Source organism: Alosa alosa, chromosome 4, assembly GCF_017589495.1.
Source record: "Alosa alosa isolate M-15738 ecotype Scorff River chromosome 4, AALO_Geno_1.1, whole genome shotgun sequence".
NCBI classification, from domain to species: domain Eukaryota; kingdom Metazoa; phylum Chordata; class Actinopteri; order Clupeiformes; family Clupeidae; genus Alosa; species Alosa alosa.
Window position 1 is genome coordinate 13,749,475 of NC_063192.1, and position 12,074 is coordinate 13,761,548.

Sequence of the window (12,074 nt, forward strand, 5' to 3'; positions counted from 1 at the left end):
CACAGTACACACTTCCACTCATGTCTCTCTCTCTCACACACACAGACAGACACAGACACAGACACACACGGAGAGCTGTATCACTGACAGGGTAGTGGCACAGAGCTAAGAGGAGGGGAGGAACCTGCTGCATAATTCAGGAGGATCAGGCAGGCACGTCGTTTCCATCTGACTGAGGAGGGGCCTGAATAAAAACACAGCAATTGTTTCCGCACTTGTCTGGACCGCTTTGAGTGACGCACCGCTCCACTCCACTCCAGCTCGTTTGTGTGTTTGTACACAACACATGTCAGTGTGTGTGTGTGTGTGTGTGTGTGTGTGTGTGTGTGTGTGTGTGTGTGTGTGTGTGTGTGTGTGTGTGTGTGTGTGTGTGTGTGTGTGTGAATACAGAGTATAGAGTGCATTTCTGAGAAATGACAGTGTCTTTGTGTGTGTGTCAATGTCTATGCCAAGACAGGGTGCATTTGTGTGGAATGACAGAATGTCTTTGTGTGCATATGAAGACAGGGTGCATGTGTGTGAAGTAACAGGGTGGGGTTTGTGTGTGTGAGAGGGAGAGAGAGAGAGAGAGAGAGAGAGAGAGAGAGAGAGAGAGAGAGAGAGAGAGGGAGAGGGAAAGAAAGAGAGAGAGAGAGAGAGAGAGAGAGAGAGAGAGAGAGAGAGAGAGAGAGAGAGAGAGAGAGAGAGAGAGAGAGAGAGAGAGAGAGAGAGAGAGTGTGTGTGTGTGTGTGTGTGTGTGTGTGTGTGTGTGTGTGTGAGAGAGAGAGTGTGTTGTTTGTGAGTAGTGAGGATGCTAGTAATGCCATGCACGAGGGTGACGAAAGGCACGCGAGGGGAGAAAGGAAAAATAGAACTGACAGTGTGAGTTTCTTTGTTTTAAAAAACCTTTAATACTTAAAGCGCAGTAGGAAAACTTTCAAAAAAAAAAAAAGAAAAAAAATATTAAAGCAACTTAGAACAAACAAGGTTTCTCTTATCACACCTCTCCCTGCCGTGAAAAACTGTTTCTCATCTCTCCCCTCCTCCCTTCATCTCGGATGCCTAACTGTGAACTGCAGTCCTCATGACAGGCAGCACCGAAGTCACACTTCGTATTCCCACAGCTCAGCTCCACGGCCGTGAGGAGACGCTGCTAAACCAGAGGTGGCATTCCCAGCACAGGCATTAAAACGCCTCCTCGCCACTCTACATCAACCCTCCAGATTTGCAAACGTTGGATCGTGGAATTTGCAACCTAGGAGGTGGATCCTGTGAAGGGCTCAGAGGATAAGAGAGCGGTTTGCCATCCGTAACCCAAAACAACAGTCAACCGGAGGGTTTGGACCAAGACCCAAACCAGGCACTAGCTTCATGGTTCACTAGCGTCTTCGGAGATAAGAGCTCACAACGTGGAGTACTACTCCAGTCCTACTCACACCAGCTTGTCTTTTCTCAGGGTTTAATCCTGATTGGAGCACCACTACACACAAAGCATTAACTTCAAAATGAGTGTGTCCTAAGAAGCAAGAATAAGAATGAAGAGGTAAGAATGAGGAATACTAGTCCAACACTCGATCAAGCTGTTCTTTAGCAAAACCAGCTGAATAAAAGTGTGAGCAGAGGTGTTGCTTTTTATTTGTCTGCCCAGGATTGAAGCAAAGAGAGGAAGAGTTGTACTCGTCGCAATCTGGGCTCAACCAGGCCTGACTGTGTGCAGTCTCTGTCCAAGTGGGAGCTCTGTAAGGTTAATCACCATTCTAGCTTGTGTATGCTTCTGTGTGTGTGTGTGTGTGTGTGTGTGTGTCTCTCACCGCTGGCCTTGGGCAGATTCTTGTGGAAGTCCTCTCGGTCCTCCTCATGTAGGATGTTGTAGACGCTGGTGTTGATCAGCTCCTCCTGTTTGTACTGCAGGTACTGGGTCACGTTGTCCGACACAAACACGATGCTGCCCTCGCGGTTTACCACAAACAGGAAGCCATCCAGGGCCTGCAGCAGAGGATCGTGGGTAGAAAAAAGGGGCACTCAGAAACAGTGGAAGAAATGTGCAGATAAATCAAGACATCATAAGACACGACATCAACTCAAGCTAAAGAGAAGGAACCCATGGCAGTTCATGAATGCAAAGAAGATTCTCAGGACACACATACACTGATCTAAAATATATCCTCACTATACTGCTGCTTAGAAACGGTCCAACCAGCAGAATGAATACTTGCATTCAGAAACATCTAGCGATGGAGGAAGTTGCACAGAAGCGCAGACGCCCAAGACTAACAGGGAGCCACAGGCGGAGAGAGAGAGAGAGAGAGAGAGAGAGAGAGAGAGAGAGAGAGAGAGAGAGAGAGAGAGAGAGAGAGAGAGAGAGAGAGAGAGAGAGAGAGAGAGAGAGAAGAAGCAGTGGGGAGATACTTCAATTAAAAGGACAGAAAGATTAAGAGGAAGGGGTAAGCAGGGAGAGATGGAGATTAACCCGAAACAGATGGGAGGTGTTAAGACAAGAATGAAGAGGAAAGAGAGGGAGGGACAAAAAGAGTGGTGAGAGAGAGAGGCACACAGATTTAAAAGAGAGAGAAAAGAGAGAGAGATAGACAAAGAAAGAGAGAGAGAGAGAGAGAGAGAGAGAGAGAGAGAGAGAGAGGGAGAGGAAGAGAGAGAGAAGAAAAGTCGTCCAGTGCTCTCTGATTAGCACACAATGCACATGCTGTGTCATGGCGACTCGCGTTCTCCGGTGCCCGATCCGTGCCCACAGCCATCTGCACTTTGCATTCTCCATTCATCAGCACATACCATGTGGGCAGGCAGAGGACAGAGAGCCACAAACTTTCACCTTTGACCCCGTGCTTACCTGTAGGAGGAGCGGCCCCAGGTGGTCCTTGTCGATGACGCCCTGTCCGGTTGAGGAGACATCGGCTTTCTGGACGTCGTCATCATTAGAAGAAGCTTTTCCTACGAAAAAGGGACAACAGAGGAGTCACCAACCCATCAACTGCATACATACATACATACATACATACATACATACATACATACATACATACATACATACATACATACATACATACATACATACATACATACATACATACATACATACATACATACATACATACATACATACATACATACATACATACATTACATACACACATACATTACATACACACACACACACAAGCTGAGAACATGCCGTAGAGCATCTGCACATGTGTAACATTTTTCTCAACAAACATCACTTAGAGCATGAAGCCTCCCATCTTAAAAGCACTGAACCTCTTCTTCTCAGGCTACGTCCTGGCAGACAGAGCAGCATCTGATGTGAAATAAAATCCTTAATTCCCCCGTCCCTGCCCCACCTGGGGGACTAGGTTTGGACGTGTGTGAGAGAGTGTGTGTGTGTTTGTGAGTGTGCGTGAGTTTCTCCAGATGTTCCTGGACACTATAATATCCTTAAGGCTTCCTTCATGTCTCGATTTGGCTAAAAGGAAGACACAGGGCTATTTATCAAAACACAACACATAAACAGAATCACACACACAGACAGGCACACACACACAGTTAAATGTGTGTGTAGCACTACCTGCAAGTTTCCTTCCATTCCGATCGTGCTCTCAGTTGAGCAGTAATAAAGACCAACAGGGGGCAGTGTAACTCAAATATCTCATCCAGAGAAACCAACAAGAGTCGCCAGAAAGTTACAGCTTCACAGGATTCACTTTAACTCAAGTAAGCCAAGAGTTAAGACAGGGAGGGTTTACATCGAAGGTACACTATGTGCTCGTCTTCTGCTTTTAAATTCAAACGGAAAAAAAGGGAGAGTGGTGCTTAAAGGGAGAAAAAGGGTGAGAGGAGAAGAGGGAGAGTGAGAGAGCGAGGGAGAGATAGGGAGGAAGAAAGAGAGAGAGGGAGGCTGGAGTCGTGTGCTAATGCAAAGCACTTTCTGTTAGGGGCGAGTTCGGGTGGAGGGGGGGATGATTCCATTTGATGAGATCCTATGAGAAAAAGGCTAGCGATGCGCTAACACTGCTAAGCCACCGCATCACACCGCTACCTCTCCGCCTCTCCGAGGACCAGGGGCTCTCACAACGCTCCGTCAGCTAGCGGCACGCTACGCTGCTAGCACACGCCGCACCTTGCCACGCTGCGCTCACAGTGACAGAAGACGGCTGTTTCTCCTCCAGTCGACTCTTAAATAAAAATGAGCCAGGCGGGTGGGAGACAGAGGGGGGGAAACAAAGGCTGGAGGTGAGAGGGAGAGAAAGAGAGGGACAGACAGGTGTGAGAGGAGAGTGAGAAAAAAAGATGTGTGTGTGTGTGTGTGTGTGTGTGTGTGTGTGTGAGAGAGAGACAGAGTGAGACAGATAGGAAAAGAAGGAGGGAGGGAGAAAGAATGAGGAGGAGAGGGTGAGAAAGGGAGAGAGGGAGAAACAGACCGTGTGCCACTTCATTATTCACTTCCTGTAACTATGGCAACCTGTCTCCACAGAGTCAGAGGCAGCTGTACCCTCTTCCCCTTCCTCTCGAGATGGCTGAGATTCGGAGATCTGTCACCCAGACGCTTCCTCCGCCTCCTGCTCCCACCTCCCCCCCTCCACCCTCCGTTTCACAACCTGAGCCTCCCCTCCTCCCCTCCATCCTCCCTCCCTCCCTCCCCTTCTCTCTCTCGCTCTCTAACAGACGGTTCCCTGTCATCATCTGAGCCAGCTATCCATCACCTGCACCCCCTTCTCTTAAAGCACAGTCACATGGCATAATGTGGGGGGAAGTGGGACCATTAAGTCACATTACTGGAGAACCCTGACGATGGGCATGGAGGGGTCCTCTCTCTAACAAACCATATGCAATCATACACACACACACACAGAGAGTGAGCTGCAAACAATAAGACTAATTATGGGATGATGGCGGTGTTAATTAATGCTCTGTCCATGCACCTGCCTCCACTGAGGCACATCTGCACGAGCTTGCCAGCTCACCACACAGCTGCATTTTTGAGGAGGCCGGCACAGGCTGACAGGATTCGACCAATCGGGTGACGGAACTGTCTTGTCTGTCACAACAAGGTAGGGCAGTGTTGACCAACCCCTGAAGCACACTGTTCCTGTTCCTCTTAAACTAGCATCTCATCACTGAAGAAAGAGTTCACCCACACATACACACTGTAGGTGTCCAAACACAGGGACTGCTTCTTAAGAAGCCATTATCACATGCTGACCACTGCAATAAGGAGCATCAGTGCGGACTTGAAATTGTGACCATCCCGTTTGCATGGACACATCAAGGATTCGGATAAGGAGAGGGAAGGTCCACGTCAAACAGCTCTGCCAGAAATAATCTTCTCCCCCTTGAGGATATGACTCAACTCTGCTTCATCAGATGACATGTCATACGCCCTCTTCACATAAAAAAAAACCACTGAAACTTTGAGTGCCATTAATGTCACTTTAAATATCAACGCAGGGGCGAGACAGTGTTGACAGTGATATCGTGGCCCAAAGTTGTCAGTTTTAGCCTGGCGGCTTAGCTAAGAGAGAAATCAGAGTGAAGATGCTCGTACCATCAGGGTCATGCTAGGTGCAATAAAAATACAAATACAACCAAAACACAAACAGATGGCAAGTAGTTTTAGGGAGATTAAGATTGTTGAGTATGAGAGATCACTGAATTTTGTCTGTCCATTCATCCCTCTATCCATCTAGTACTCTATCTACTTCTATCTGTCTAGGAATCCATCCATCAATCTTCCAGCAAACAGCCTGCATCTCGTTCTTGTTCTCTACTAACTCCACTAAGTCATGTTTACCTTTTTTTCTACAAACTCCACTAAGTCATGTTTACCTTGTTCTTTACTAACTCCACTAAGTCATGTTTACCTTGTTCTCTACTAACTCCACTAAGTCATGTTTACCTTGTTCTTTACTAACTCCACTAAGTCATGTTTACCTTGTTCTCTACTAACTCCACTAAGTCCTGTTTACCTTGCTCCTTGATCTGGCGGATCTGCCGCACCGTTTCCTTGAGGATGGCACACTTGTCTGGCTTCACGTTGAAGCTGTCGATGTCGCTTAGGTTGGCCGAGATCAGCTCAGCCAGCTCCTCAATGTACTTACTCTCCTGCTCTCGACGCCTCTTGTCACACCTGTAAAGGAGAAAGGTACAGGTCAGACTGTTGGCTTTCTTCAGGTGATGGGGCATTCAAAAACCATAGAGAATGAAATATTAATTTTATCAAGAGTGATTGACAAGCATGTAAATTGTGAAAAAGAAAGAAAGAAAGAAAGAAAGAAAGAAAGAAAGAAAGAAAGAAAGAAAGAAAGAAAGAAAGAAAGAAAGAAAGAAAGAAAGAAAGAAAGAAAGAAAGAAAGAAAGAAAGAAAGAAAGAAAGAATTCAAGGCCCAAACTTACCCCAACCCAGGTGTGTCACATGTGGACAGCTTGCGTTTTCGGTCAGAGCACAGAGGCTCCAAGGAGTTCTCTCCTAGACTGCTCATCTTGTATACATATCAGCACCTGAGGAGAGAGGAAGACAGAGAGGGTGGTTTGTAAATCAATAAAAAAAAACACAATAAACAAAACAAAAATATAAAACACATATAAAACACAATACGTTTAAATCCCAACTCCATATCTAAAGTCAAAGTGGCAGATTCCGAGGAATGCTGGAGAGCGTCAGGTGAAATGCAATGAGTGCAGCTAGGACCGGTGTTCAAGGCTGAAACACGACTAATAGTGGTTGCAGCAATATTGCTGTTTCTTAACATGTAAGTCCAAAGCACGTACGTGCGTGCACACGGACTCACACACCCACACACGTTTATTCAGAGCTATATTCTCCTTCAGTGACTCGGATGGAGAGCAGGACCTCCTCTTTTCACTGCGGAGCAAAGGCCAATAATGCATTGCAGTTACTTATTTCCTTTCCTCATACGACAATGCATACGATGTATGTACACACTGACAACATGTCAAAACTTTCTGCTGAGAGTCTGAAAGAATACGAACGGCAATTGGATAGAGATCATTTGCCCAGTGAACAGTGAATGAGGAGAGGAAATGCAGTGCAGTGGTTTGTTATGGTCACTTGAGGACAAAGTTACTAGTCCTTTAACAGAGGGTTACAGTACATGACAACATACACTGTCTGTATCAAATGGTTTATTCTCCTTTACCACCCATTGCTCATCCAATTCCAGTCTATATATATATATACACATATACATATACATATACATATACATATATATATATATATATATATATATATACATATATATATACACACACATATATATATATATATATATATATATATATATATATATATATATATATATATATATATATATATACACATATATATATGTATGTATATATATATATACACCCCCCCCCCACTTTTTCCAGATTCTCTTTTCTCCTTCACAGTGTCTATCCATCCTCTCTCATGGTCTCTCTCTCTCTCTCTCTCTCTCTCTCTCTCTCTCTCTCTCCCTCCATCTTCCCATCATTCTCTCCACACCCTTCCATACCCCTCCTCTGGGCTCTGGGCTGGGCACAGGAAGCAGTGAGCATGCTCAGTGATGGATTACACACCTCTCTAACAGAGAAAGAAAGAAAGAAAGAAAGAAAGAAAGAAAGAAAGAAAGAAAGAAAGAAAGAAAGTGAGAGCTGCTCAGCAACAGGCTCTATTACACACACCAGGATGCCATGCCACACACACACACACACACACACACACAGGCCAAGTGTGGAGCTGGGGAGGAGGTCGTCTGATTGGCTGATTGGTTGGAGGCATTTCTTTTTTCACAACAGTGGCTGATGCAAGGCAGTGGCAAAAAGAGGAATGAAAAAGACTGACAGACACATAGAGGGAAACAGTCATGAGAAGAAGGGAGCAAAGGAAAAAAAGAAAAAGCAGAGACTGGTGTCTAATAGATTGGGGAGAGGAAAGGGATGGAGAGAATACCAGACACAAAGAACGGAAGTCAGAGGGTCTGTCTATTCATCTTCCACATAAAGAGTCCCTACAATCAAATGGCTGATGGGCCTTTTGTGAAGGTGCAGATTTTTTTGTGTCTCCATCTTCACACCATGAGTTCATGTGGACGGTCCACTCCCATAACCATTAACTTGCGATGAAGGAACATAACAGCCCTGGACAGGAGAGGCAGCACACTGTGGGCCTGTTCCTGGACGTGCACACGGCTTGACTGAGTCATCCATAGGCCTGACCATAGTAGATCATTCACACATCGCCCGGCGTTGCCTTGCGCAACAGCCACAGCAACGGGGAATAGAAGGCTGCCGTGGGATGCAAAGGTGATTCACGACCTGTGGAATTCTTCAGTCAGTTTCGATGTTTCTCACCGAGCATGAACTCAAACTAAAGCTCCATGCACACAGCATTCGAGCCAATCAGGAGAGGAGATCAACATGATGTTTCTCTGTTGCACTTTAGGTGTCACGGTGCCGATACAATGACTGTATCCTTGAAGAAGTAAGCGAGTTTGATGTGCCTTTCCAAGCCCTGTCAAAACTGGACTACTGCTTCTGGGTAACACAGGAACGCTGGGTGATCAGGTAGCTCATCAGCAGTGCAGACCTACTACCGTTAGAGGCGGAGGCGATCTGAAGAGAGACAGTCTAGTGTGGCAACAGTCACATACTTCAACATGAATCCAACAGGGAGCGAAAAGGCAGAGCATTAAAATATCTGCCGTCTAGACAGCAAATGTCTAATTAGCGTGCTTAAATTAGATCGCCTGTATCTGGCGTTGGATGAGTTTGGAGCCAGAGAAACAGTCTGAAGTCTGAAGCCCGACCCCCAACAAAAAAATCTCTCTCTAACAATCTCTAGGGGTTTTAACTGTTGGAAAAAAGAAATGGATAAATAAATTAAGACGGGGGAAAAAAACTACCTTCACTAAGCTTTTGTTAGTGTCTGTTATTATCGTGTCTGTGTTACTGCCATGCTGGTCCTGGTTTAAGCCTCGAGGATGCCTCAAGGGGTCTATGGGGGAATCCAGCTCCCAAACGTCTGCTGCATGGGGGAAAAAAAAAGTACAGGGTAACTTATTTTAACTATCCTTGTTCACACATCGAATTCCCCTCTATTATCTTAGCCATAACAGCCCCGAGCAACCAGTCACAAATCACCCAGACATAAAGGCCACCAAAACAAACTTCAAGGCTAATACTCCCCAATAATAACCCTTAACGTCGCCACACACAAATAGCATCCAGGGGACAGCGTTCGCCCAATTTTGGGCAATTAGCAGGACTTTTAATCTACTCGGCCTTCCGCGGACAGATGTACTCGGCAACATCAAATGGAGGCTGTTCGGAGAGGGGGGGGGGTTGGTTTGGGGTGGTACGGATCGCGTTACAAGTAATTTGCTTTAAAATTCCGTTGAGACCCGATTCTCCCAATTAAATGAAGTGTGGCGCTTCAAGGGGAGCAAATTGAATCCCCTCGGCGGTGGATTGGCGGTGCGCGGCTGCCGATGTTGACTCGTTTGACGGCGTGTCACCAATGACATTGGCCTTAATTGAAAAGTACAGGCCCTCATGTATGAATAATACACCGGGAAAAGACTTTGGTAGTGGGGGTGGTGGTGGGGGACTACGAGAGAGATGTGCTCCCAGGCGGCAAAAGGAGAGAAAGAAGATATCCGTAGAGGGCAGCACTGGTCACTCTCTTTTCCCATTCTGTTGTTCTCCGGCTCTATCTGCCCAGCTCTCCGCTACTGTTCTCCAACAAATGCAGCACCCTGCAGCTCTCGTCAGAGAAAATAATACTGAAGTAGTAGAAGAAAAAAAAACCCAGCAAGGTGAAAAGTTTGGAGAGTTGAGAAAAAGACAGAAAGGCTTGGCCAGAAAACAAAAAAAGAAAGAAGAAAAAGAAAGTTTCTGTGCCGACTACAGGGTGGACAAAATTCCCTTCAGCCTCTCCACAAAGAGCCGAGTTCTAATTGCAGGGCGACAGTGTGAGAGAGAGAGAGAGAGAGAGAGAGAGAGAGGGCGAGTCTGCCCAGGAGAATAGCTTATTATGTGCCCACTGAATCCCCCAGGGAAATGGGTCACCCCTAGTCTGGTGCAGACAGGCGCTTTTTCCCCCCCGCTGAGCAGAAGTCAATTACATGCCACGGGCAGACTGGCATGGTGGGGCTGGGGCGCGGGCAGATGACTTCAGGGTGGCAGGTTGCTCCATCAGAGTCTCGTGAACTGAGACGCTACCAGATAATGACAACTTCACCGAAAAAAGGTCCAAAATGATCATCGAACGACTACTTCCACATGATAGAGAGGCTCTCATCTAAAGTAGGTTTCTGAAATCTTTCTAGATTTCGAGGACTGCAGTAGACATCTAGAGACAATAGACATCTTACTTCAACTTGAAACTAGTTCACTTCTCCACTGAAGAGCTGGTCAACGTTTAGACAACACTTCAACTAGAGGTGTACGCTAAACACCGCAGCACACACACACACACACACCACAGCACACACACCACAACATCACACACACGCGCTTACACTCCACATGTCTCTCAACAACACCCTTAGCACCTGTGCTTCTCTTCCCCTGAAGTAATCAAGGACACAGGTGAGAACGGCCTGTCAATCAAAAGGAGCAAACAGACTGAGACAGAGGAGCGAGTGCTGACAGGGAGTGGGAGAGAAAGAGTGTGTGTTATGGCAAAGAGAGAGAAAGAGAGAGAGAGAGAGGAGAGAGAAAGAAAGAGAGAGGGGAAAGAGGGAGAGAAGGATGAAGGTGGTGTGATTTAAAAGTAAATGAATGACAGAGGCTGACGAAAAGGAAAGCACATATGAACACAGGATGGGGAGCATGAGTCATAGCAGGTGATAGAGAGAGAGAGAGAGAGATAGAATATATATGAGAAGGAGAAGTGGAAGCGCACATGAGAAATGGAGAGGGAGAGAGAGAGAAAGTGGGAGTGGCTGCAGGCCAGCCAGGCAGGCGTCGTCGTGCTATATCAGCACAGCGCTGAAGGCTGCTGCATGGCTCCAGCACTGCCTATCTGCTCCCTCACTCACACACACACACACACACACACACACGGCTGTAGCATTCCTCATCACACACACAGAGCTCAGGAATGAGGTCGGGACACAAGCGTGCTAATCAAACACACACACACAGTAAACACACATGGACACACACATACACACACACCAATCACACCTGAAAGCTGAGAGAAAAGCTCCATTGACCCTCAAAGCAGAAGTAAAGTGAAATGGAAGTGAAACCCTCTGTCCTCCTCCTTGTGTGAAGGTGAAAACAGAAGATGAGCCGGTCTGTCGGTCTGTCTCTGTGTCCGACTTTCTGTCTGACTGATCATTAGACAATGCCGGGTCCCCCAGGCCCGAGGAGTCTCCCTGGGCAATCTCTCAATGTCATTTTCCTACCCCTCACCCCTCCCTGCCTTGCCTCAATCTATCTCTTTCACTATCCTTCTCTCTCTCTCTTTCACTATCCTTCTCTCTCTCTCTTTCACTATCCTTCTCTCTCTCTCTTTCACTATCCTTCTCCTTCTCTCTCTCTCTCTCTCTCTCTCTCTCTCTCTCTCTCTCTCTCTCTCTCTCTCTCTCTCTCTCTCTCTCTCTCTCTCTCTCTCTCTCTCTCTCTCTCTCTCTCTCTCTCTCTCTCTCTCTCTCTCTCTCTCTCTCTCTCTCTCTCTCTCTCTCTCTCTCTCTCTCTCTCTCTCTCTCTCTCTCTCTCTCTCTCTCTCTCTCTCTCATGGGCCATCTTTGTGTACTGTAATACCCTTGTTTTCCAACCCTGGCCTTGCCCCCTCCACATCTTGGCCTTCAGTGGAATCAGGGGGGTGTGTGTGTGTGTGTGTGTCTGTGTGTGTATGTAAAGTGTCATCAAGTGTGTTCACTTGTGTGTGTGTGTGCGTCCACATAGCAAGGTCATGTCTCCATTACTCCGGCGACACTCCAGAAAACACATCTATGTGTAATTACCAAACAAATCCCCCCCTCTGCCTCAGGATCTACAGCGCTTCCATGCAGTATTAGCCACACACACACACACACACACACACACACACACACACACACACACACACACAC

The 12,074-nt window shown here is 46.7% G+C and overlaps 1 protein-coding gene across 7 annotated transcripts in view; it reads right to left on the minus strand.

Annotated features, from left to right (window-relative positions):
- Positions 1 to 12,074, minus strand: part of LOC125293208 (nuclear receptor coactivator 3-like) — a 70,429-nt gene that overhangs the window by 17,931 nt on the left and 40,424 nt on the right. For 6 of the 7 annotated variants that reach the window (XM_048240958.1, XM_048240962.1, XM_048240961.1 and 3 more), the window contains 4 exons: positions 6,382 to 6,486; positions 5,955 to 6,115; positions 2,825 to 2,925; positions 1,791 to 1,965 (listed from right to left, as the gene is read on the minus strand). In XM_048240958.1, coding sequence (XP_048096915.1) covers positions 1,791 to 1,965; positions 2,825 to 2,925; positions 5,955 to 6,115; positions 6,382 to 6,467 — 523 coding nt within the window. In that variant the 5' untranslated portion in view covers positions 6,468 to 6,486. Of the gene's footprint in view, positions 1 to 1,790; positions 1,966 to 2,824; positions 2,926 to 5,954; positions 6,116 to 6,381; positions 6,487 to 8,894; positions 8,996 to 12,074 lie in introns of those variants that run through there. The other variant, XM_048240963.1, reaches the window with a different exon arrangement.